General features: G+C 40.1%; 1 protein-coding gene across 2 annotated transcripts in view; it reads left to right on the top strand.

Annotated features, from left to right (window-relative positions):
• The window catches only part of adamts6 (ADAM metallopeptidase with thrombospondin type 1 motif, 6), an 85,526-nt gene that overhangs the window by 41,524 nt on the left and 16,665 nt on the right, over nt 1–27,337 (top strand). For both annotated transcript variants that reach the window (XM_079861868.1, XM_079861869.1), the window contains 8 exons: nt 2,218–2,325; nt 7,126–7,271; nt 10,729–10,792; nt 15,526–15,628; nt 17,628–17,761; nt 21,580–21,703; nt 24,509–24,589; nt 27,008–27,171. In XM_079861868.1, coding sequence (XP_079717994.1) covers nt 2,218–2,325; nt 7,126–7,271; nt 10,729–10,792; nt 15,526–15,628; nt 17,628–17,761; nt 21,580–21,703; nt 24,509–24,589; nt 27,008–27,171 — 924 coding nt within the window. The remainder of the gene's footprint in view (nt 1–2,217; nt 2,326–7,125; nt 7,272–10,728; nt 10,793–15,525; nt 15,629–17,627; nt 17,762–21,579; nt 21,704–24,508; nt 24,590–27,007; nt 27,172–27,337) is intronic.

Below are 27,337 nucleotides of genomic sequence, written 5' to 3'. Positions count from 1 at the left end.
CGGGGCCAGTGTCTGTTCCTGAGCCGGGGCCAGTGTCTGTTCCTGAGCCGGAGCCAGTGTCTGTTCCTGAGCCTGTGTCTGTGTCTGTTCCAGTTCCTGAGCCGGAGCCAGTGTCTGTGTCTGTTCCTGAACCTGAGCCGGTGGGGCCAGTTCCAGTGCCCGAGCCGGTGGGGCCAGTTCCAGTGCCCGAGCCGGTGGTGCCAGTTCCAGTGCCCGAGCCGGTGGTGCCAGTTCCAGTGCCCGAGCCGGTGGTGCCAGTTCCAGTGCCCGAGCCGTTGGTGCCAGTTCCAGTGCCCGAGCCGTTGGTGCCAGTTCCAGTGCCCGAGCCGGTGGTGCCAGTTCCAGTGCCCGAGCCGGTGGTGCCAGTTCCAGTGCCCGTGCCCGTTCCAGTGCCCGAGCCGGTGGTGCCAGTTCCAGTGCCCGAGCCGGTGGTGCCAGTTCCAGTGCCCGAGCCGGTGGTGCCAGTTCCAGTGCCCGAGCCGATGGTGCCAGTTCCAGTGCCCGTGCCAGTTCCAGTGCCCGAGCCGGTGGTTCCAGTGCCCGAGCCGGTGGTGCCAGTTCCAGTGCCCGAGCCGGTGGTGCCAGTTCCAGTGCCCGTTCCAGTGCCCGAGCCGGTGGTGCCAGTTCTAGTGCCAGTTCCAGTGCCTGAGCCAGTGGTGTCTGTTCCAGTGCCCAAGCCGGTGGTTCCAGTTCCTGAACCCTGGCTGCCCGAAGGGTCGTCTCCGCCCTGGCCGCCCGAGGGAAAGTCTCCGCCCTGGCCGCCCGAGGGAAAGTCTCCGCCCTGGCCGCCCGAGGGAAAGTCTCCGCCCTGGCCGCCCGAGGGAAAGTCTCCGCCCTGGCCGCCCGAGGGAAAGTCTCCGCCCTGGCCGCCCGATGGACGGTCTGTTCCTCCCGTCCCGCCCTGGTCTCTCCCTCCCGTCCCGCCCTGGTCCGTCCCGCCCTGGTCCGTCCCTCTCGTCCCGCCCTGGTCCGTCCCTCCCGTCCCGCCCTGGTCCGTCCCTCCCGTCCCGCCCTGGTCCGTCCCTCCTGTCCTAGTGGAGCGTCTGGTAGCCGCTCCTTAAGGAGGGGGTTATGTCACATGCCTGTCCTGTCTTGTCATGCACTTGGGTGTTTTATTGTTTTGAGCCATGTGCTCGTGTCTGTCGTTTAGCCCCTCCCATCTTGTTATCCAGTTATTGGTTAATTCGCCCCACCTGTTGTGTTCGTTACCCTCCTTTGTTTGTTCCCCTATTTAGCCTCCTTGTGTTTGTAGTCTTGTGCTGGTTCGTTGTCTTGTAATGTTCTCCTGTTCTCCCGTGACCCGTTTGGTATGTTCCTTTTTGAAGTTGTTGTTTTGTATTTAGTTATGTTTTCCCCTTTGTGGGTTTTGTTTTGTGTTTTGTTTTCTCTTTTGTAAATAAACATTTATTTCCTTTTGCAATTGAGTCCTCCCTGAGTTTCTTTAGTCTCTACGTGACAGTTGTTCTTTCCTACCCGACTTTCTCTTTCTTTCGCTGTCAGTTGACACACTGGGGTGATGTCTCCACAGATGAGCTAACATATTGGCAGTGTTTCCATTAGCATAAGCAACACGTGCAAACGATACTGTCGGTGCCTTGGTGAAGTTGACCTGCTGAACTGCAGCACTCGACACTCCTAACATTGATAAAAAACAAGTTACGCTGCGCGTGGCCGGACCCAAACAATACACACGTGTCTCAAATCGTGAATTGAACAGTTCAGATTTTTTTCATGAACCGTTCCACCCGTAGCACATGCTTCAGACGCCATCACCAATCACGCTATGGCGTTCCCCATAGTGTCAATCCAAGATTCAGTGTTGAGTTGCTCTATGAAAGGGAACTGTTTTTGCTTACTGTATAACGCATAATTTGTCATGTCAAATCAGATTTTGTCCAATCAAATTCTTTTTAGAATAAGTATGTCTCCTCCACGAAAACCACCTGCCACTGACTAGAACGTAGCATGTTCATGTAGCAGTGACGTAACTACAGCCTATTGGCTATTAAAAGGGGGAGTATCCTTTCAGTATGCCCCACCCAAACATCTTGTTTCAATAGGTATGTCAACGCAAGAAAGAAGCGATTTCATTGGGTCTCTAAAAAGCCTGCTGTGGAAGCCAGCCCACTGCACAATGCTAATCTTGTTTCCATTTTTTTCTGGTCTCTCTTGGAAATTTATATATTCTGACCAACTTGCTTTTGCCTTCTTTCCTAGGAAGTGTGTAGAGAGCTCTGGTGCCTTAGCAAAAGTAATCGCTGTGTCACCAACAGTATCCCCGCCGCAGAAGGAACCCTGTGCCAGACCAGCACCATTGAAAAGGGGGTAAGTCAGTGTGCCATAAGGGGGAAAATTTTATGCAATGGGAATGGTTATGAAATGGCAGGTAATGGGAAACGGACTCCTCATGGCTCCGGGTATGGCGTCTGGCCATGCTCTCATTGTACCAGATATGGGAATAAGAAAGCCTATTCCCAGTGTTCACTCATGCAAGCAGCGTTTGGGTCATCAGTTTTCTGCCGGGCCAGGTTAGAGAGACAGTTTTAACAAAGATTAGGGTGGCCATTGTCCTCGCTCGTAGGATGGCTCAAGAGGAAGAATGGAAGAGGACCACGAGCTGTCGATCTTTGTTACCATTCGCTCAATGGATCTATTTACTGCCAAGCTCTTGTGCGTTGTCTTGGACAAGCAGCGAGCCCCAGGTTGAGCCGCTGTTTTTTTTTAGCGGGTGGCGTACTTATGTCTGCCCCTGGCTGGGTCAGCATCAAAGGAATACGAATGTCAGCCATTTCTCACCCAGCGTGTAATGGAGTGGAGGCCCTGCCAGCTCCAGAAAGACGAGAAATGGAAAGGCAGAGAAAAAGGAGTGACCACACATGCTACTGAATGTGCTTTCCACCATCAGCACTGATAATGAATTTGTCACATCGTAAAGAATGGCTGTCGAACACTGCAGGAAGCACAATGCCAAAAAGCCGCCCATTATAAGGCAGAATTCATTCTTGATCTGCTACTTAGGACTCTCTTCCCCTTTTTTGTCATGTGATGTGACAACATGAAATAAAAATGTACTCTACTTGCTTTCTTAATAAATGCCCTCATTTATCAGTGCATATTATTATTATTTTTATAAAATAAAAAAAAATTCACAATCTTTTAGTAATAAATAATATATGTAATAGTGATATATAATATACTTTTAGTGAGATATACCAATTAGTCTCACGTAGCCAGACCTTCAGACTGACGACAGAAGGTCTGGACTCTATCGCAGCTTTCATTGGCCAAGATAATAAACCGGCGTGCATTTAATTAATTATTAATTCAGGAACATTGTGCAAGTTTACTGCAACACTGGAGCCGCAAACTTCACATACTTTTGAAAATCCTGCATTTAGTTGATCATAGTAAGCGCTCATTCTCACAGTTGTAAACACTATAGTGTTCTTCTTCCATGAGGGGGTTTGGCATCACGGCATTAGTTTCCAGGCGGACCATTAAAGAACGTCACACACGTCTCACAGACATTCATCCAACTAGATGACGAAAATCGAAAAGTGTTTACAGTTAAATGTGCTATAGGCATCAGATGTTCAGCCAACTGTCTGAAGTTGTCTCTGAGTTGAGTCTAATGGAAGTTGAGTCTGAGGCTGAGACTACAAGCCAATAAACCAACCAATAACCATTCATTTTGATTTTATCTGCATCAGCCAACAATCATGTCCAAAGGGGAGATTATTAAAAAATGTGTGACTCTTGTATCAATTCCATAATCTGCTGACTGGTATGTCAAATTATAATAAACAATTTCTGTATTCAAAATGTACCCCTTACTGCACACCCCCCATTTTGGAAAGTGTGGCATAAATGACATACCCAAAATAAAAAGGTTGCTGCTCACAAGTCATTCTGAATAGACACATAATCAACATATATTTAGAAAGTCAACACTTGAGAGAGTTTACAGTTCAAGACTCAGAATTACTCATACTGTTATTACTATGGAGATATATAAGCTCAAACATTAAAAATAAAAATATTAAGAATATAATTTTTAAATCTATAAAAATATGTTGAACAACAATAATCTGGGGCCGTCGACGATCTTTACATGTGAAGGGGTTACATTTAAATGAATACAATTTAAAATATGAATCAAAATTAATTATTTTATTTTGTACATTTTAAACATTCAATAGTCTGATGAAAGTCTTGTCAAATTATAACAATTTATATATTCAAAGTAAATATTTTTAACTTCAAAATACTTTACTTTCAAAGCATGCATATGATACAGTACCTTAAAATGATGCTGACGGAGGCAGCTCACTAGGCTTCAGAGCGTCTGTTAGATAAGACATTCTTTAAGAGGTTATTTTGGACCTGCCTGCTAGTGTCTTAGCACACTACCCTGATTTCAGACACTGGTAGCTGAGGACACAGCCTTTCCCTTGCCAAGTTCTTCCTGTCTGTGAACGAAAGAAATAAATAGAGTCTGAGAACAAGAACAACCATCCAGACAGAGGGAGAGAGTGAGAAAGAGACAGAACTTAACCTACTGACACAGTTGCACTGTGACGACAGTTTCCAGCGTCTCCAATCCTTGTCCTCATGTCCCCTGGGTTGGATGGATTATGAGGTAGAGTGTTGAGAAGATTTCACGTGGTCCTGACGCATTACAATGCCTTGAGTCTGTTTTTATTCTGGAGTAGATTCAGATTAGGGACAGTAGGTGAATGCGCTGTTTACACGATACAAGATTTGGTCAAGAGATTTCTCTCAAATGACAGCTGCAGTTAACTTATTGGACATACTAATTACAATCATAACTGTAATAATGAGCAAGGGAATGCTCATGGATTAATAATGTCCAATAATGGACCAAAATTTTTTTTTTAAGTTTTAAAGAATATTTCACTCAAACATGTTGTCATTATTTACTACTTGTATTTCAAGATGCATTTCACCAGATGAACAATGGCAAATGGCATTGGAGTTAATAACATAAGAGTGTCCACAATAAATAAATAAGTTTAAAATCTATCTTAAAACACATATGCCATGTGTTTTTTTTGTGTGTGTGTGTTTTTAAATCTACTCTTGGTATTCATGTTGGTATCTGATTTTTAACATTTTTATTCTATTTTCAAAAAAAGTTAATGATGTTTTATTACATTTTAAAATGTCATGTTGTGTAACCATCAAGTAAAAAGAACGTTTTCCATATATCTTTAAATAAATACAAAAATTACATTACAATTTTGAAAAAAAAAAATCATGTCATTTGACCCATACGTCGTATCAATCATGAAATACCAGTTTGCAGAAATGCCATTTCAGTAGATTTTGTATTGACATTTGTAGAATTTGTAGAATTTTTTTGTTGAAATGCAGTGTCAATTCATAGACACCGATCCCAAAATGGCCAACCACCCGTGTAAAATAATGAGATATACTCCATATTCTCATTGTAACCAATTATAAAATTGACTGACATTCGGGAACGCTTGTCCTTTCAGTTTTGTGAATGATAAATTGCATTTTAAGTCATTGGCCCGAACCCAGAGTACTTCCCCGTATCCCTGGCTAGTCAAGTCAAGTCACCTTCATTTATACACTATTATACACTTCATTTATACACAGTTATACTTTTAACAATATGGACTGTTTAAAAGCAGTTTTACAGTGATAATAGGAAATTAAAGTAACATAGATTGTTTTGGCTTTACAGCAGCTCTAGAATAAAGTTATTGTCCTGCTAAAGTTAGTTTTGATCCGTTGCAACAGAAAACCCTTATCGCGCTCCGGCCCGCTCATTCGCACAACAGTGCCTGGTGGCTTGAGAACGCAAAACTTGAAATAAGTTCCAATGTGCAAGCCTTGGAAAAAAAAAAGAAATAAAGAAAGAAAGAAATTATATATATATATATATATATATATATATATATATATATTTTTTTTTTTTTTTTTTTTTTTTTTTTATTATTCTTTTTTTTTTCTCTGTGCAAGCTTTAAAAACGCAAACCTGTGAAAACGCTGACAGCGTGCACATGCGTATTACGTGTTTAGTCTATAGGTATGCGCGTTTGAATATATATGTGCGCTGGCGAGTAGTCTTTCTTTACAAATTGACCTAAACAAATTACTTGTCTGGCCTTAAAAATTTAGAATACAGAATTATCGCTTCCAAGTAGCCCCGTGAACCGGAACTATTTTGACAACGCTTTATCTGTACAGAGGTAAAGAGAAGGGAAGGAGGCCTTCACAGGGGAGAGACTAGTTGACACTTCAGGACTGTGTTGTCGTCGTGTCCAGGCGCAGGTCCTTCATCAGATCTGGATCCGGCGGACTGCGGTAAACCTCGGGATAAACAGAGAGACTAATATTAGCGTAGACGCCATCCTTCATAAGATGTAACAAGTACATCAGGATTTATGAGGAGTGTTCCCGGTTCCGGCTGACCTAAACTATGCAGCCTAACAATGAATTATAGAAGTTTATAATGTGTTGTGTATGCTAGGTCAAAGAGATGTGTTTTTAGTCTGTGCTGCTTGGAAACGTCTGTGGTTGAAGCTTTATTTTTCATTAATTTAGCCACTGTTTCAAGTAAATACCTAGGGTTTTGTTTATTTTCTTTTAATAGGGTTGAAAAATAAGCAGATCTAGCAGTTTTAAGGCCTCTCTGTATGCAATCGTGCTCTCTTTCCATGAAATGTGAAAAAACTCTAGTTTTTTTTTCTTCCAGTTGCGCTCCATTTTTCTGGCTGCTCTCCCGAGTGTGCTCGTTGTACCATGGCGTTGGACTATTTTCTTTTATCTTCTTTAAGCGCAAAGGAACAACTGTGTCTAAAGTGCTGGAAAAGAGAGTCAAAAGTTTCTGTCGCAACAAGCTAGGATAGGAACCAGCTGAGACTGAAGAATGAATAAAGATGTGTTTATTTTTGGTGTATGTGCACTTGCAAGTTTCCAATAAAAAAAGAAAGAAAGATGGGGGTTGTGGGTGGTATGGGGTGTGGTCACTCACTGGCAGAAACATAAGTCGGCACCTATGATTTCAATAGATTTGAGAGCTATGACAGAGGGGAAAAATTTAGAAGAACTAATTTCTCCATATCTGTGTGTTAGTGGTGTTATCAGGGTGAATGTGTGGCGTTTGGGACATGGCCGCAGAGCGTGGACGGAAGCTGGGGACCTTGGACAACCTGGGGCGAGTGCAGTCGTACCTGCGGTGGTGGCGTCTCCTCGTCCATGCGACATTGTGACAGCCCAGCGTAAGTAGGCAAAGTAAGCCAGAACAAAGCTGAACAGGTCCCTATTTGGTCCATCTCACTACTGCTCACACTAGTCTCATTACTGTCTCACCTTTCTGCACAAAGATGTGCACCATTCAATTCAATTCAAGCGAAATCCAGTCATTTTAATAGGAATCCACACAATTTTGACTTCAGGGCGAAAGACTTCGATTTGCAAAGTTGGTTGTGTAAATTCGCTGTGTTGGCCAACAGAAAGCTGCTTGATTTGAAAGTGATGTCTGTGTGACTTGTGCTTCATATATCACTACACTATCTATTACCATTTCAGTCATATCCGACTCTTGGTGATTCTATGGCCATCTCTTGCCATACACGAGAGACTGTCCATGCATTTTATTGGCAATGATTTTTCCCAACCCTCCCCATTACACGGCTTGGGACTCACACAAACACGCGTTCACACCTACGGGCAATTTAGCGTTTTCAATTCACCTATACTGCATGTTTTTGGATTGTGGGGGAAACTATTGACTATTGACAATAAACAATGGACCTTTTTTGCCTGAAAACTTTTGCTAATATGACCGCACCTTTAGCGTTTACACTACCAGTCAAGTTTCGAATAATGAATTACTCAATGTTAATTAATTTCTTAATGTAAATAGTTCAAAGTACTGTAAAATTAGTAATATTTTGAAATATTACAATTTAAAAGAACTGTTTTCTATTTTAATATATTTAAAATGCAATTTATAAGAACCAGCATATTAGAATGATTTCTGAAGGATCATGTGACACTGAAGACTGGAGTAATGATGTTGAAAATTCAGCTTTGATCACAAAAATAAATTACATTTTAAAATGTATTCAAATAGAAAACAGTTATTTTAAATTGTAATAATATTTCACAATATTACTCTATTTTTACTCTATTACTCTATTCTAGTATTTTTGATCAAATAAATGCAGAGCATAAGCGACTTCTTTCAAAAACAATAAAACCTTTTTAATTATAACTGGTAGTGTACTTAAACTGAAGAATATGTGTAGCAATCCCAGGCACTGTATTAAAAATGGTTTTAATATTTTACTAAAATATTAAATGTTGCAATGTTGAGAAAACCCTTACTCAATTTGTCAAGCAAATGTAATGATGATTGTTGGTCCAAAATGATTTTTTAGTTTCGAATTTTGCCGGGTTTTTTGTCCAGTTTCTCCAAACTTTTCATAGGTAGCCACAGGAGCTCAAAATAGGTTTGTATGTAGATGGAGTTTAGGTTTCATTCCCGGCGGTTGCGGAAATGTCTATCCTCACACTCTCGCTGCAGACAGTGGCGGGAGTGTGGCCGGTGTAATATGTAACACCTGTGTAAGATGATCGGCCCTTAAAACCTGGCTACCCGAGAGAAAGGAAACCCAAGCACTTCAAGCCAAGCTGCCCAGGAAAGCATTCATTAAGAGTGGCCCTGAGAAAACAGCACAACCAGCCGCTCTTGGTGCCAGACGGCACGTAGGGAAGCAGAGGAAGATGGCCAGAATCACCTAAGGCTTGGCAAACCTCATTACGCTGCCCTCAAGGGTTAAAATAACCTGCTGAGAAATGGCCAAACAGCTTAGCTGTTCACTGAGAGAGACCTGGATACATATATCAAGTATTTATAAGGCAATGAGGAAAAAGTGCATACTGCCCTGCTGGTCATAACAACCTGAACAGACACTGGAGATAGTACAAATGTCTTGAGCTCTCTGTCAAACAAACACAAATGGAAACTGCTTTTCATATTTGCTTGCGGGTTGAAGAGTTTTCTGAATTTCCATTTATGGAACTGAAGTCAACCTTGATAGAATACGTGGATACTCGAGGGGCTTATTAGGGGCCCGGTTATTAATTATGGGGATTATTGTTTATAGAATTGGAAATCACTGGCCTGAGGGGCATCTTGCTCTTGAACAATGGAACTCCATGTAAGGCTGAAATTGTCACAGTTCTGCAAGAGAGAGAGAGGACCCAGACGCAGAATGAGCAGCGGTGATGTTTTATTGACAAGACTGTAGACAGGGCACAGCAAGGAGAGTGAGGCAGCACCAGGTGGGATGATGGTGACGAGGAACCAGAGACTTGATGATCTCTTCGATGTAGCACCAGTCTTGCTGCCAGGCAGAGGCTCACAGAGCCAGAGGCTTGACACTTGAGAAACAGACTGCTACCCCGGTCTAGAGAACACAAGACTCACAATGAACAAGACAAGACACAACAAGATAAAGCAAGACAAGAGAGAAGATAATAAATGAAACAAGGGGCAAACTAAAACCTGATGTAAATAACTATGGCTAGATAAAGAAAAGAAAAGAAAAGAAAAGAAAAGAAAAGAAAAGAAAAGAAAAGAAAAGAAAAGAAAAGAAATTCTACTTTGTAACATGTAAGATCCAGTTAAACGATAGAGTCTGGATTGGATATATTTCAAGGTGAGGTGCATAACTATTGTGCTACATAACTATATAAAACATTTGTGGCAATATAGACCTAGTTTGGTGCAAATCACAATAAATCATGAATCCTATTTGAAAATTCATAGCCTGTGATAAAAAAATAAATAAAAAAAAAATCCACATTAAATCCAAAATGGCTAACATCCTGTTGGGCAGAGCTAATGATTTTAATTTTGAAAGTTCCCCAGCTTGATGAAAACAACATGTATAGAGTTTGGTAACTGTAGGTAAAATTGACCACACAACAACAGTCAAAAGGGGGCGCTACAGATGTTTATTACAATATACAGGTCGATTAGTGATTATGGGTGACATCACAAAAATGTATTTTGTTGTAGGGGTCAAATAGTTTGGCAAATGAAAATTATTTTGGTCAAATTTTGTCAGATGGGTCTCTATATGATGTTTCACACCAAATTTCATATGCATTGATCAGACAGCCTCAGGGGAGTTTAAAAAGGCATGATTGAAAAATTCGAAATGACGGTGCTGTTTCTAATTAAAAAAAATGTAAATGATTGTTTTCAAACAGGTTTATCTGCTATTTCTACTGCCCTAGCAGTGTTTTCACCCTATGAGAAGTCAACCTATGAATGACTTACTTAAATGTGTCTTCGCACGTTGAATTTGGATAGAAGGAAGTATTTTAATGTTAAAAAAAAATGACACACATTATCTTTAAACTGATCTGATCAGCACAAAAGAGCAAAGTCAACCCAGATCTGAAATATGGCTTTGTGTGTGATCTGATGACCCAATCTGATCTTTAGGACACTAAACTTCAATCTGGAAAAATATGCTTGTGTGTGAGTGCTGCATGTAGAGATTGTGGTTACTGGACCATTTGCCTTCCTCTGTAAAAGCAAATGCAGTACAGATGCTGTCCGGTGTTGATTGGAATGGTGTGTGGATGCATTTTTTACATTGATTCCTTGTCTCTCATGATGGTACCTCATGAGTCTTTTTTTTATTCAAACTCTTTCAGGCCGACAGGCGGAGGGAAGTACTGTCTCGGAGAAAGGAAGCGCTACAGATCGTGCAACACTGACGTGAGTTTTTGTAACACTGACGTGAGGCTGTAATCTGAATGATTTTGAATTATACTTAGGATTTTTTAGTTTTAGTTTTTGGAATATTTAGAATTTCCCAGTATTAGCTGCACAATCCATATATTTTCATGTAAATTTTTTAAAAAAAAAGTACTTTAAAAATGGATTATGATGAGAAAAAGTTTAAAATTCAAATCTTCCCCCCACCCCCTTAATCTATTTCAAGGTGGTGTTTTTCTTAAATAAAAATTTTCTTTTATTCATATATTTTTTTTATATATAGCTTTAGTGCTCATGTGTTTTAACTTTGAGGTTTTCTAGATTCTAGTCTAAATCTAAAAATGCCATTCCATTCACAGATATGTGACTTTTCTCTTCTGGTGACTAATGTTGGACTTTTCATTTTCATTTCAAATGCTCTCTAGAATGAGCAGTTAATCATGGTTTTAGGACTGACTATTTTACAAAAATGGAAAAAAGGGGCAAGCCTTTCAATATGTCCCGTCCAGACTTCCTGATTCAAAGGAAACGTCATTATAGGACTTTATGGGGTTTTTAAGGTGAAAATTGAGCTTGTTAGGCATCCTTTCTACCACAAATCTTAAAAATAACAGTTAAGCACAAGCAACGAATGTGTACTTTGGAAAACAAACAGCACCCCCTTGCACTGAAAATGAAAGTGTCTTGTCCAACACAAACGTGTTGTGGATATGGACTATTGGTGACATTTGGTCATATTTGGGGAGCTTAAGACAGCAGCCCGGCGCTGATTCAGCGCTTATAAAACAACAACCCCATCACAGATGTATTGTAATTGGTTCTTTGACCTCCTGGAATCAAATGAATCTTTTTGAAGGAGACAACCAAGGGTTGAACACCACTCTCTGGCTGTTTATGTGGGGCATTCCAACGTCTGGATTTATTATGGCTGTGGCTTTGAAATTATTAAGTCATTGAGGATACGGCCCCCCTATGGCTCTGGTTCCAGCCACGGCCATTGTTCAGTACCAAGCAAAGGTCTGCTATCATTTGTTCTACTTTTCAAAACAATGAGCTAATCCGCATCCCTTCACTCACTGCTGACTCCATGATCCGCCAGTTTACATGGAGACTAGGGTTAATAACAATGCTGTGGTGGAAAGAGGCCAAGTCGAGTAGCATATTAAAATTGGCTTTAGGGCAATAATGTTTAAATAACAATGTGAGTTCATTACACAATGCACATACATTATTTGTTTGTTTTTTAGAAAGAGGATTTTTTTTGTAATTACAAGAGGCAAAGAGACATATGAGTTGGATTAAAAAAAACAGTAAATCAGTAATATTTTACATAGTGAAATATTAAAACACATTTAAAGTAACTGTTTTCTATTTTAATATATTTTAAAATGTAATTTATTTCTGTGATCAAAGCTGAATATTCCGCATCATTACTCCAGTCTTCAGTGTCACATGATCTTTCAGAAATCATTCCAATTTGATGAATTGATGCTCAAGAAACATTTGTTATTGTTGTCTATGTTGAAAACAGTTGTGTAGCTTCACATTTTTGTGTAACCCGTGATACATTATTTTTACTCAATATACTTTGATGAATAGAAAGTTCAAAAGAACAGTATTTATTTGAAATAGAAATCTTTTGCACCCATGTAAAAGTCTTTACTGTCACTTTTGATCTATTTAATGCATCCTTACTTATTAATTTCTTTTAAAACAAATCTTACTGACCCCTACGGTTTAAATGGTAGTATGTGCTATATTCCTGTGACTACTGTCTCGGTTACTATTGTAACCTCAGTTCTCTGATGGAGGGAACAAGACGTGGTGTTGAATGCTGACACTATGGGTCACACTTGGGAGCCCTGTTACTTCAGAAAAGGCCAATAAGAATTGGCGAGAGGAATTTGCATGTGCCACTCCCCCGTACATACGGGTACAAAAGGAGCTGGCGTGCATTCACTTATTCAAGTTTGTGCTTAGGAGCCGAGAGTGTGTCCCGGCCATTCAGAGGGTAGTTCAGCATTGTGGCAAGAGGGACACCACGTCTCGTTCCCTCAATCAGGGAACGGAAGTTACAATAGTAACCAAGATGTTATAGAAAACGACACAACTGCTGATCTGAGTTACATGGTGGTCGGAAAACCCCCGTGTGCTGGGTAACTAGTGCACTCGCGACATCATAACCTACCCTGCGCCCCACGTAAGCCGTGTAGTACTTGCAATGAGAATAGGTCGCTTCAGCCGGACTTCCTTGACCTTTTCTGGGAAGCACACCAGTTAGCTAATAGACTCCACTTCAGAGAATAGGCCTGCCTCGTAGAGGGGGCTCTAGCCTGAGTGATGGTGTCTATCACTGTTGGTGATAGCCCTCTCAAGTTTTCCACTTCCCATCCAGGGGCCAGATGTGGAGGTTCCAGAGGTCTGGGTGCAGGTGCCAAATTGTGCCCGTCCTTCCTCAGGGGAATTTGCCAGGGAGGGGCTGTCATCAGGAGCCTGAGCTCCAAGAACCAAGTCCGGGTAGGCCAGTACGGCGCAACCAACAGGACCTGTTCTTTGTCCTCCCTGACGTCTGTGCAAGCAGGCTCACTTGGGGAAATGCATATTTGCACAGACCCTGGGGCCAGCTGTGTGCCAGTGTGTCTGTTCCAAGGGAGGCCTCAGTCAAGGAATACCTCAGAGGGCAATTGGAGCATTCCTGGGAAGCGAACAGATCTACCTGTGCTTCGCTGAATCAACTCTAGATCAGCTGTACCACCTGGGGCTCCACTCTCCTTGGAGCATCAAAAATGTCTGCTGCATGATTGAGCTCACCTGGTGGTTTTGTATGAAACCGTTGGCGTGTTGTCTGTCCAGACCAACACGTGCTCGTCTTGGATCAATGGCTGAAACCTCCGCAGGGCCAGCAATACCACCAGCAACTTGAGGCAATTGATATGCCAGCATTGAAAAGGTCCTGTCCAGGAACTTGAGGGTGCCCACCTGTTGCATTCAGCTGCTCAGCCCATCTTGGACGCATCTGTTTCCATCCCGAGAAAAGAGATGCTCTGCACTGACTAGAGCTTACTCTTTTCTCAGTTGACCTGAAGTCCCAATCAACTGAGGTGTTTGAGCACCAGGTCCCTGTCTGTGCACAATAGATCTCAAGAGTGAACTAGAATCAGCCAGTCGTCGAGATAATTGAGAATGCCCACTTCGCTTAACGAGGCAAGGGCGGCCTCTGGGACTTTTGGGAAGACGCGAGGAGACAGGGACAGCCCAAAAGGTAGGACCTTGTACTGATATGCCTGATCCAAGAAGGCGAACTGAAGAAACGGTCTGTGCCAAGGAAAGGTCGAGACATGAGAGTATGCGTCCTTCAGGTCTATCGCCACAAACCAATCATGTTGGTGAACGCATGTCAGAATGCATTTCTGAGTCAATATCTTTAACCGGAGTCTGTGCAAGGCCCGATTCAAAACTCACAGGTCTAGGAATGGTCGTAACCCACCGCCTTTCTTCAGTACGATGAAGTAAGGGCTGTAGAAACCCTTCTCCATCTCAGCTGGAGGGACGATCTCTTTTGCGTCCTTCACCAATAGGACTGCAATTTCCGCATGCAGGAAAAGGGTGTCTTTTCCTGCCACTGAGGTAAAGAGGACGCCATTGAACCGGGGCAGGCATCTGGCAAACTGAATCGCATAGTCGAGTATGATTGTCCTGATAAGCCAGCGTGACAGGTTGGGAAAGTTTAGACAGGCTCCCAAACTCCGCACGAGTGGCACCAGAGGAGCAATCGTGTTTGACATATGGTGGGGCGGCGCAGAAGAGCATTGGCCTCCAAGCTGTGTGTCCCAATTCTGTGGCTGTAGGTATACTGGAACACCTACCTTGCTCTGCAAACCCCAACTGGAACTGGCGGGTGAAGAAGCTTTGCGTCCTCTGAACACGCCACAGTGACCTGTGTGGGGTTTTGTGTGTGCTGCGACCAAACATTAGGAGGTGAGGGGCTCACCTCCATCACGTCCAGTCTGCAGGCTTTGTGACCCAGGAAGTGCGGAGTCTGTTTTTTCTCTGAAAAGGTGGCAAAACAAAGGCAAAGGAGCGTGGAGACCTCCTTAATCCAGGACCTAATCCAGGTCTTCAACCGGATTCAAAAGTTTTTGGATGCCTCAGTAAGCACAGTTGGTTGTGTTATAAGTTCAAACTGCATTAAAACACTCTGAAACTACTTAAGAAATATTGTCAATTAAAACTCAGAAGAATGAGACATGTGAGAAAAAAGTCACACAGAGACTGAGTAGTTTGAAGGGGGTGAATAGTTGAGAATGGAGTAAAGGCACACTGGTCAACCATATCAAGAGCTCTGCACATCGGCCTGTGTGGGACATAAATAGCCATTACTCCAAATTAACCATGAACCTTTTTGTGCAACCATGTCTGGAGTTTACCAGAAAGGGTTAATATCAAAATTAAAGATAATATGGCTGGCTCTATTTCCCACATAACTCTGGCCACCTCAAAAAAATCATATACCTATGGTGATATAGTGGTGGTAGCACCATGCTATAAGTCTTTTCATCACCAGTGACTGCTAGGAATCTCTGACACTATTTAATATTGTTCAGTGTATGTTTTGTAATTGAATAAAATGAAAGTATTATAAATACTTTATAAGATAATATAATATACATGAGAGTAAATGAGAGTACCATCTGAATGCTTTTACAAGGCCTCAACGGATCATTCATTTGCAGGCTTGTCCAGCAGGATCACGTGACTTTAGGGAGAAGCAGTGTGCCGATTTTGACAACATGCCTTTCCGTGGGAAGTACTACAACTGGAAGCCATACACTGGAGGTAAGTTCCCAGCCCGCAACACAGAACGACGGGCTACAGAGGGAGCCGCTCTCTCCCACAGCCTTCCCAAAGTCTGGGCTCCAGTGACCGTATACATACTGGCTTGCTGTGTGTACCCTGCTAACACCAACACTGTGAAAGTCTCTTTGATGGTCTGAAAATTCTTTAGATTCCAGATAGAACACCATGTATCGCTAGTCTCTCTCTCTCTCTCTCTCTCTCTCTCTCTCTCTCTCTCTCTCTCTCTCTCTCTCTCTCTCTCTCTCTCTCTCTCTCTCTCTCTCTCTCTCTCTCTCTCTCTCTCTCTCTCTCTGTGTGTGATTGTGTGTGTGTGTGTGTGTGTGTGTGTGTGTGTGTTTTTACGTGTGGGTGTGTTTTGGTATACTTGTAAGGACCAAATGTCCCCACAAGGATAGTTAAACCTGAGATTACCTACATTATGTTGACCGCTGGCTGGAAATTGATTAATCTACATAATAAATTGTGTGTTTTTTTTTAAATGCAGAAAGTTTTGTGTGACGGGTACGTTTAGGGGTAGGGTTAGTGTAAGGGGATAGAATATACAGTTTGTACAGTATAAAAACCATTACATCTATGGAGGTCCTCACAAGTATAGCAAAACAAACGTGTGTGTGTGTGTGTGTGTGTGTGTGTGTGTGTGTGTGTGTGTGTTTCTTGACTGTGTACGTACACAAGTCTCTCAGAGAGGTCAAATCTACAAAAGAATGAGTGACGATTAGGCCTATCAATTTAATTAGTTCACTCAAAAGGATGATTCTGTCATGTCATACCAAACCTTTATGACTTTCTTCTGTGGAACAATAAAGAAGATAGTAAATGTTTTGTTTTTTTATCCATACAATTAAAATCAATGGGGTCTAATGTTGTTTTGGACCCCATTGACTTTTATTGTATGGGCAAATATTTGGTGTTCCATAGGTAAATGTATTTTTATTTTATATATTTTATTTAAATATATTTTTTCAATATTTTTTTTATTTTTGGGTGATCTATCAGATACATTAATTGCAAAAATTATATGAATAATATGAATTTAAATATATATGATCACAGAATCAGGAGTGCTATATATATATATATATATATATATATATGTTTTTGTCTGCCCTATGTAATGTTTCTGAATGCTCTTCAGTTGGGAGCTTTTTTCACAAAATAATTGTGATTTATTTGTTTAATTCACCAGCATGTAATACAATTACATTTTATAACAGTGAATATCAAACCTCAACCGACATCGCCCCAATCTTTTTTGTTTCATTGGATTTTTCTCTGACACATTTTCTGACAGCTTTGAAAAAGTGCAGCCGGAAACCCAGTGGGAAGGGTGTATTTCTTGTTTACAACAAAATGGCCCGAACCCAATAAACAAAGAAAAACTGCGAGAGATCAAGAGGCATTTCCAAAACATTCTAACAGGAAGTTCACAGTCGACTCAATCATCTCCTTATCTCACTGCCCTGTAATAAGCATTATCATTACCAATTGTTTGGCTCTTAAAACTCATTTTGGAGGTGAACTTCACTTGTAAAGTCTGCGATAACCTTTGTCGATGTCTCCATGATTTTTGTTGGCAGCTGTGTTAATCTCTCCCCGTGTCTGTGCAGTAATGATGTCAGGCAGAACATTCAGATTCCACTATGAGTAATGCCTCTCGTGTGCTTGAGTGCTTTGACTGGATTGTTAATATCAACAAAGGCATAAAAGAAAACTGTGGGCCCCGTCTGAGAGCCCTGGCTCGAGACAGTTGCAAGAAAAGCAGTCTGCGAATTACTTATCAATGCATTGGTGAGGCGAGAGGCTCTGTTATTCCGTATAGATTTTTGGTTTATCGTATGACATAAATCGTGGCCACCTCTTAGACACTTCTGGGGGTGTAAAGGAGTTCTCAAGGACCTTGGGAACAATCAATAACCTGATAAAAAGTCCCATTGGTGTTCGAGAGCTGTTTGACAATAAACTCTGCGTTGTTTTTCAGGTGGAGTGAAACCGTGTGCTTTGAACTGTCTGGCTGAGGGCTACAACTTCTACACTGAACGTTCCCCTGCTGTCATCGACGGCACGCGCTGCCAGGCCGACTCGCTGGACATATGCATCAATGGAGAGTGCAAGGTGAGACTACAGCCCAAATCTCACTCTCAGTTTTTTTTTATGGTCTGAGAACTTAGTGTATGAGAAGTACCATATCATTTTATAGTGAATACTAGTGAATACTTCTACTCACTTTAAGCATGAGTGAGAAACAGCAGTTTTGAGATGTAAATTGCATCTTGATACTTTACACAACCTTGTCATGATGGCAGAAGATCTGTTCTCTATAGCAGCATTCCTTGGCCAAGGACTGTCTGACTGATATGTAAAACAACTAATCACAGTTAATTTTGTTTTGCGCCATGCTCAGAGATGTGAAAGTGTAAAGTCAATGTCCATACAATAACTTAATCATTTACTGCATCAATGGTGCATCAGATTTCAAAAAGACCTGTTTGAAGTTACTGTAGGTGGACACATGTAGACTTTACTCTGAGAATTTCAGGCTTGGAAAATAATACACTTCTCATATCCCGTCGGCAAACAAGTTAAAATACCTCTTTTTGTTTCCACAAGTCAGCAACATAGTGTCGGCCCAGATCCGGCCCACATCTGGTGACACTATGTTGCTGTCTGGCCTCAAGCAAAAGACTTGGATGTCTTTTTAAAAAGTCTAAGCGGAATCTGGAATCTGGATCCGGAATCTGGAATGCAAGAATGCATACTTCTACAAAACCACTACAAACATTATATCATCCAGGCCTTTGGCATAATATTTTCAACACCCTATGGTTGTGTTCAGAATGGAGTACTAGCATACTTCATACTGAGCAGTACACACTAAATACTACTATTTAAGGAAATAATTACTATTTACAGGCAAAACCAATGTTCTTTCAGGCACTGGTCAATTTTGAGATTATACAAATTAACTATTCTATTAGAATAGTGGACAAAAAACATCCAAAATACACATTTAAGTGTTTATTTTATCACACTTTGTTTTTGCATCTGTAGACTTCAACTATGAGTTAACAATTAGTTAACAGTAAGTTAATGGTGAATAACTGTAATGGATCTTATCTTACATTTAATGTAATTTTACAGTAAAATACTGTTAAATTTAGTTTTTGGAAGTGCAAAAGAACAACGGTGCGTCTGAGTAGGTACTACATTTGAATTTGAACTTACTTCATGACCTTTAAAAAAGTATGTTCTATATAGTATGAGTGTGTGAGTATGAGTAATCCGGACGTACTACATCCGCCATGTTGTCATTATCATGTGACCTACCAGCGTCAGTTGCGTCGCTTCCAAGGGAGTAATCCAGCATCCGGAAAGTGTACCTTCTATGGGGGCATCCATTGGCTAATTAGCCATCACCTGCTGTTAGCATTCCATTGACTCCCATTCATTTTGGCGTCACTTTGACAGCGAATAACTTTACAACTGAGGTGTTTAAAGACTCTATTTGTCCATTGTTTATTTCTAAAGAAACACGACAATGTATAAAAGGCTCCATTACCTTGTATCTTACGTTACGACCCCGTAGAAGCCGTTTTTGTAAAAATAGGCTAATGATTGCATCATAACCACGCGACTCTCACGCAAGCTCATGGTCAGTCGGGGGGACGTGGAGTCATAAAGTCCGATAAAGTCAAGGGAGAAGCCCATAGATAGTCATAAAGTTTCTCCTGCTCCTAGCTCATGGACAGCTCCTACTCAAGCTCTCCGTCTCTGCAAGATTCGGTCGGGAACGATTCAGATTTCTCTTGGCATAGCTATTTGAAGTCTTACAACTGTCAGACAGGTTGCTCACGTCACATCTACGTCGAAAAGCTCAGTTTGAGTCTGCGCAGTACGCTCAGCCATCAGGAAGAGAGTGCTTCTAATTGACTTCCGTCGAAGTCTATGGGGTCACTATGATGGGGTCGCTGTGTCCATTTCTTTTACTGTCTATGGTCGCTTCACTGCCATTCACAAATCCTGTCCCGTGCCCTCATGGGATAGTAAAGTGTCCATCAAATGCGCACTTCAGAATCCCGCCAGAAGAAGTAGGTCTTTTCCCCTATTGTTTTTTTAATGCTATGTATTCGGACATTCTTGTCTTTTGGCGTACTGTTTTTCACATACTGTACAGTAGGGAAGTATTTGATTTCAGATGCAGCACAAGTCAATATATAATTTACAGTGAAAAATGTAAATTGAGATTCCCAGTATTCCTCAATCTTCAGAAACGTGCCGAGTGGCTTTTTCCTAGTATACAGTGTTTCATAGATTTCTATTTTCATGCAGCTCTTGTGGCCTAAAATGTTGCATTATCTTTGTTTATCAGATACTAGCGGTCTCAGACGAAAAGTCTACAGAACATAGCCAATCGCTAACACAGAACAATGAAGCCTAAATAAAGGCTGCTGTTGAAAGGGCTGGCCCTCTTATCAGGACAGTACAGTTTTGAATCTAATTGTGTTTTTAAAAAGGCGGGTAAACCGCTCAAGAATTATATTTAATTCGCTTACAATATCATTTGTATAACAAACCAAATTGACGTAATAGTGCGACGCTTTGTTTATTTTAGGGTTAAAATTTTGAACTCTGTGCAGAAAAGGTTTTGTCTGCAGTTTGGTATTTGCTAGTCTCACACATTGTTGTCCACATCCTTGATTTATGTGGTTTAAGATACTATTTTAATTGATCCCCAAGGTTTCCTCTTTGATCTGATCTGGAGCGAAGAAATCCACACAATGTTCTTTTAAACTCTAAGGAATCAATCTGTGCTGCACCCAACAACCTCTCATTGCCTTTTGGACCATAATAATAATGCAAGTAAAGGCCTGCACATGGGCTTTACAGGGAATGTCCAAAACAAAATAAAACAGCAATCAATCTTATGTCTAGTCCAGTGATTCGCAACTGCTGGGTTACAACATAAAGAAATTGGTCACATGTTAGTTCTTAGCAGGGAAAAACATGTTAAATTTAAATAGTGAACTGCAACACACCATGTGCTTTCATTGAAAGACATTTGGTATAGAATTTACTTTAAAACAATTTTAACTGAAATTGTTAGTAAATTTCACAAATAATAAAGAAATGGCAAATAACACATTGATTAAACATGACATTTTAAAGTAGAAAGACTTAAATAGTATTTCAGTAATCTTTGTTATATTGACAACATTTACTTAAAGTGAGCATTAGATGAAGGTAAAGGTAATCAAAATGAGAATCTAATATCTATAAAATTGGCTGATGACCGATATAGTACCAATGCATTTCATATTTCTATTTAAAGCTTGCGTGTCCAGTCAGACTATGGTATTTTGGCACAAATTCACCTGTCATTTTGTAGAAGCCAGTCAAGTTAGATAAATGCCAACATGGACAGGTTGCGTGACATGCCCTCATGAACAAAATGTAAGATGAAAGAAAATTTGACGCAACATGGATAAACATGGTTTGTGCCGACCACAGTGTGCTTTGTGTGGTGAATTATTGGCTGCTGAGAGCAGAAAACCAACAAAATCCAATTGACATTTAGACATTTAGAAACAAAACACTAGAACTATAAATACTGTAACTCATGCTTCTGCTATTGTTTATGCACTTACAAAATTGTCAATTTTCATAATCAGCCTGTCATATCAACGAATTTCACTGTTTGATTTAAAGGACATTTTTATTTAATTTCGTACAATGCTGTAAATCATTTTGGTACTGTATTGATGTCCAGTGTGAAATCATGGTCCCGAAGCAAAACCAGAACCATTCGTCTTTTCATGTCATATTCTGACTCGATACAGCTGTGCGAATGACATGTTATTCTTCGAATCAGACAGTCACGGTCTGAGAACGTGTCGACTGTGTTCCCCTGCACTGAAACCTGTGTGTCTTTCCAGCATGTTGGCTGTGATAACATCCTGGGCTCGGATGCCAAGGAGGACAGATGCCGTGTGTGCGGCGGGGACGGCAGCACGTGCGAGGTCACCGAAGGATTGTTCAACGATTCTCTACCCAGAGGAGGTCAGGAGGTCACTGATTATACACTCACAAATATCACATATTCAGTATGCATTGTCATGATAATGTGTTACTAGGTACTTACTAGGTCTATCGAGTTGGTAAGTAGGTCGGTGGTTGGTGTAACACAAATATTGGATGGTTTGACCCCAGGCAGCATCTAACCATGAACCCTTGCGTAGGTGTTTGCTTGAAGCTCCCCCAGAGATTTTAGTAGAATCTAATAGAAGTTAATGTTTCAATAATTTAATGACACATTTGCAATGTTCACAGTTCTCTGATGTCAGTTTACTCTTTTTCCCGCCATTGACAGAATCTTTCGAGATTCCGTGTTTTCACTGTTATACGGTAGGGGGCGCTATTACGCATTTTCTTAAATAGTACAGAATCTCCTTATCAAAACACAGCCGAAATAGAAGCAGAAACAAGTGATAGTGTAAAATAATGCGATCATCAACATTAAACATCATATAAATCAAAACTGCAGAATGTTATTTTCGACCCAGGATGAGCTACAGGACTTTGACGCTTTGGGGGTGTTGATGGACTTGATCTACTCCATCTGTGTTTTGATCATCGTTCTGAATCCGATCTGGATTTAGTCTTTGACAAAAAAAAAAAAAAAAAAAAATCTCAGATTTTTGTTGAAACTTACCCACATTTAAGTGTTGATAAAAAAAGAATGCTTGAATCTAGAATAAAATATGTTTTTGGTTTGAAAGCAGAGGCTTTGTTCCTTCTTTTGATATATTGTATGTTCTGATATTCATACAACAAAACATTCAGGGGGCCACGAAAGTTTTGTGAAATTGATAAAAAATGCTGCCTGGCAACTTTTTCCATAAACTCTGACGTCGAAATAGTTAATGGTCACATGACATGTAAAGACAAGTAAATAAATAAAACAAAAAAATAAAAATTAGGTACGCATTTATTTAGACTTTGTAGCTTGACTTTAAGTGGACTCAAAAGTGTTTTAGGAACTCAATTAAAATAAAATAATTATTATTATTAGTATTATTATGTTTTACCTCTAATTACAAAAATGAAGACAGAAAAATGACTGTTGTACTGTAAAATACAAATGAATATTTGATAATAAATAATTATTTTATTTTTCACTTTAAGTTACAAAACTAATATTTATGTCTTAAATACTTCACTTGCAAAACTGTAAACTTCTGCCCACAAAAATACTGGAAATTTTGCAAATGTGTAAATAAAGTAAACCTAGCGCAGGTTGAGTTCCCAAATGCATGCAGCGATGGAGTTCGATGCATTTACTGTCGCTCTAAAATGCTGAAAGCATTGGATCACAAGCTGCTCGTGCACATGAACACAGTGCTGCGCTTAACTTTAAAATATGTGCCGCATCAGCATTTAAAGTTATTTAATTAAATCGCAGCCTTTGATTTCATAATCATACAAAGCTATGTCAGGATCATCATGCAGCTCCATTTAGTTATTTAAAATTTACATGGGATATTATTCATTATTAGCTTTTCATCAATTCATGAACTTGCCTGTAGTTCTCTCACAAACCGCTGTTTGGGAAACCCTGATCTAGGGGAACTGTCCCTGCCGTCAGTGTCCATGTTGCTTTGGATATTTGAAGTTTATAAAGCCTTTCAAACGCATAAAACAGTGTGGCGAAATCCACTGGAAATCACCACTGGAGCACGACGCAGACCGATCTCTCCCCTCAGAATCCCGTTCCACAGAGCGCGCCGCACGCCTGCCAAACGCGACAAGTTTTTAATCGCTTTCCACTAGAGAAATCCCACTTGAAGAAAGCACAGCACAAGCGAGTGGAGGAACGCATTGTCTTTTTGGCAGTGGCTCCTGTCAGGGGGCCAACGGGGTGCTTTGGCCAAGATCGACATTTTTCATGGAAATGCAGTGGGGTTTTTTCATCAGACAACCATGATAAAGCTTTTGTTTTTGGGTCAAGAAACAAGTTGTCAAAATAGAAGCGGTAACACAATATACGAGTATTAATTGCATCATCCAGTGAGAGAATCAATAAAACTTCTAATATTGCACGCATCGTCGGGCCGCATCCAAAAGTATTCTCTGTAGTAAGGGACTGTTTTCTCCTTTTAAGGTATAGCTGGTAAATCATCTAAAACTTTAAGGGGGAGTGAAGGGTACGGTGTAGATTCTTCTCTTGTAATGAATTTGCTGTTGCTAAGTTAGTTAGGTTTTCTTTGAGCATGCTGGGATTCTGTTCAAATACAACTGTGTGCTCCGGGTCTGTTTAGTTTACACGAAACACTAGATACAACTAAGAATTTGCCATAAAGCTTTAAACAAGGACAAAATGAAGTAGTTCTTGAAAGTGAAAATGCAGGAAAAAAAGTGACTTTTCAACAATAACAAAATGTATTCCTTAATTACGGTTAAGGAATCTGCAAAACTACACAGCTTTCAAAAAATGTCTTCAAAACTCTTGACACTTAAAAGAACAACAAGAGAGGCAAAGACATCCACTGTAGCTGTGGATAAATTCAAAGAAAAAACTTCAGAGAGAGTTTTACAGTATGTCAATGCTAATTAAAGCACAGCATGCTAATTTAAGAACCGTTGCTATAAGTATGAACACAAAATACATACAGTATGCTGGGCAGACAAGTCGATTAGGCGACCGCCATGGCCTAAATATAATGTCATTGTGGTTTGTGGCAACCATGATGCCAAAAAATGCTGCTAAAACAAGATGTACATGTATGTACATTCGCCATTCTATGAGTAAAATTCAGGTTTTGCTTTATTTTGTCATTTTTTAAAATTAAGATTTACATTTTGCAGGTTACATGGAGGTCGTCCAGATACCTAAAGGATCGGTTCATATTGAAATCAGGGAAGTGGCCGTGTCAAAGAACTACATTGGTGAGTGTGTGTATTTATCTTTTTGAAGCGTTAAAAGATCTCGATCTTGATTCAAACACCCACGCGATCTCATTCCTAATTGACAATGATTCGTCTCTGTCTATTAAACCTTTGACAAAAGCACACCGGCACATTAAAATCTGTGTTTGCGCTGCTGCTGATCCAGAAAGAGCAGTTGTCATGTGTAGGTATGAAACAGCTTCACAAACAATCTTTTGAACATGACAGTATGGTTGTGTGTTACAAATATTCAAATTATCACAGAAGTACTGGGATAAAAGTTCAGATATAAACACTGATGTCTACGTTAGTGATCAAAATAGAGTAAATCACCTTTTGAAATTAACTTGATGCTACAAATAAAGACTGTATTAATTACATTGTTACACCAGTAGGTGGCGACAAGTGATTGTTAAAAAAATGATTTATCATTGAATCATTCATTCAAGATATTCATTCAAAAAAATGCTGATTCATCCAGTAAATGAAACAAGTGAAGTCAAGTCAAGTGAGTCATTGAATCATTCATTCAAGTGATTTAAAAAAAAATTATTCATTCGAATTAATCAAACATTTTTACTTTATACTTCATCAGTTAACATTTTGCCAGATTCTCTATTAAATGCTGTGTTATTTTGTTTCGTTTGTTTGTTCAGAATTGTGATCTCTGTTTGAAACAATTCTCAATTTATCAATAATCGTGCAGCTCTACTGAGTACAAAAGTGGTGAAGTGGTTTGTTTTAAGCTTTGTTGTGCGTGTAAATCTGGTTTAATCTGACAGCCGTCTTCCCTCTCATGTTCATTCTCTAAAGATGGGTCTTTTGTCTTTTCTCAACCACAAGCTGAGTAAAACCATCATGGTTCCCAGTAACTAATTAAAACAATCAAACAAGAGGGTCCAATTAAGTTGTTTTGAGTGCAAACATAAATATAGCTAGTGTGTATGACAGCTTGTTGAGTTTTGTTGTCCATCATGTTGACGTGGAGGATTTTCTCGCCGTTTGAGAGGAATATAAGTTGTCTGATGTTCTGACACAGAAGTGGCTGACGTTAGCAACACATTTAAGGAAATTGTGAAACACATTTTGTCACATGGCATGTTTGTGGAATACAAACACATAGCCCTTTTTAAAATGAGGATCTCAAATGTCTCACAAATATTTGGCTAATAATGAAAGCATGCTACAGAATTGGTTCATTGATGTTTAAAATCAGTCATTTCATTTCAATTGTACCTGAAACAACTGTCTTCTTGTCTCTCTGGTTGGTTTTAGCCAACGTATCATATAACTGGCAGTTTGAGAGCATAACACTTTGTCATCATTTGCTCGCCCTTGTGTCTTTCCAAACCCATATGACTTTTATTCTTCCATGGAATACAAAAGGAAATGTTCTCAAGAATTTGTACACAACTCTTTCCTATATAATGAATGCATATGCATTTATATGAAAACTTGCCATGTCACTTTCAGTTATGAGACCTGCAAGAACCAATTAGCATTTGGCATCATCGATCGATGTGTAACCTGTCACAACACATCTTGACACACTAAGTTTAAAAATGTAAATTCTTGAATTTTTAGGTAATAATAATTTGGATTTTAGTGTGTTTTCACACAAATCTATCATATTGCTTCTGAAGACTTGTGTACAAATCATATGTACTACGCATATATATTATGCTTTTTGGAGAAAGTCTATACTTTCATTTATGGAAAAGGGCAGTTCAAACATTCTGCTAAATTTCTCTTTTTTTCTTCCATGGTGGAAAAAAATAGAAAGTCAAATTTTCAGTTTTGTTTCAATTAATTCACAATTGATGGTGTGCTATTTTTGGCTATTTTAACCAAATATTACTACCACCAAGATAATATTTGGCAAAATTTTTGTACACCATGATGGAGTGACTTGCCCATCATGTCATTCTTATGTAGAATAAAACAGTCTTCATCTTCAATGTGAGTGTTATCCGTTTAAAGATTTATCAAAAGTACTGTTCATTTCTTTGTTTAAATCTTCAACAAAAAACATTGTGTACCTTTAGGAAAAATAAATGGTGCAAAAGTCCTTTTGAGCTGGAGTGAGTAAAAAACTCCTTGTTTTTCTACAATTTGGCCCAATCTCAATCAAGACGTTTTTCTACAATTATGCTATGAGATGAGATCTTTGTTTTGACAACTGAGCAGTTATGGCATTTGTGAGGAAAGCAGACTTTCACCTGAACTTGGTAAGTTAGATCTACAAGCTGCACTGCGTCTGAAAGTGCGAGTGAAAATTGGCCATGACATCAGGAAGCCTGAGCCACTCTGTAAGACGATGCTCGTCATGTTGACGAATGACAGCGATGACATCACCCTCTCAGCTTGGCAGTATCTCGCTCGTGTCGGGTTATTAACTGGTGCTCTCACTTGTCACAGCTTTGAAATCGGAGGGGGATGACTATTACATCAACGGAGCCTGGACCATCGACTGGCCCCGCAAATTTGACATCGCAGGAACAGCCTTCCACTACAAGAGGCCGACCGATGAACCCGAGTCGCTAGAAGCTCTAGGGGCCACCACTGAAATTCTGGTGGTTATGGTGAGTAGATCTAGATCCTTATATATTCTCTATAAGGAACACAGTAGTCTCAGTAGTTCTAGTGTTTTAGAAGTATATGCCAGAGATGTGGCCTGGCAGGTCGTTCAGATGCTCAGAGACGCACTGAAGCACTTATGTGATTTCAATCTCGCTTGTGTCATGTCCC

The sequence above is a fragment of the Squalius cephalus genome (assembly GCF_949319135.1).
Source record: "Squalius cephalus genome assembly, chromosome: 24".
Classification (NCBI taxonomy): Eukaryota; Metazoa; Chordata; class Actinopteri; order Cypriniformes; family Leuciscidae; genus Squalius; species Squalius cephalus.
Note: the sequence above shows the minus strand (reverse complement) of the source record. Positions and strands in the feature narration are given on the sequence as shown.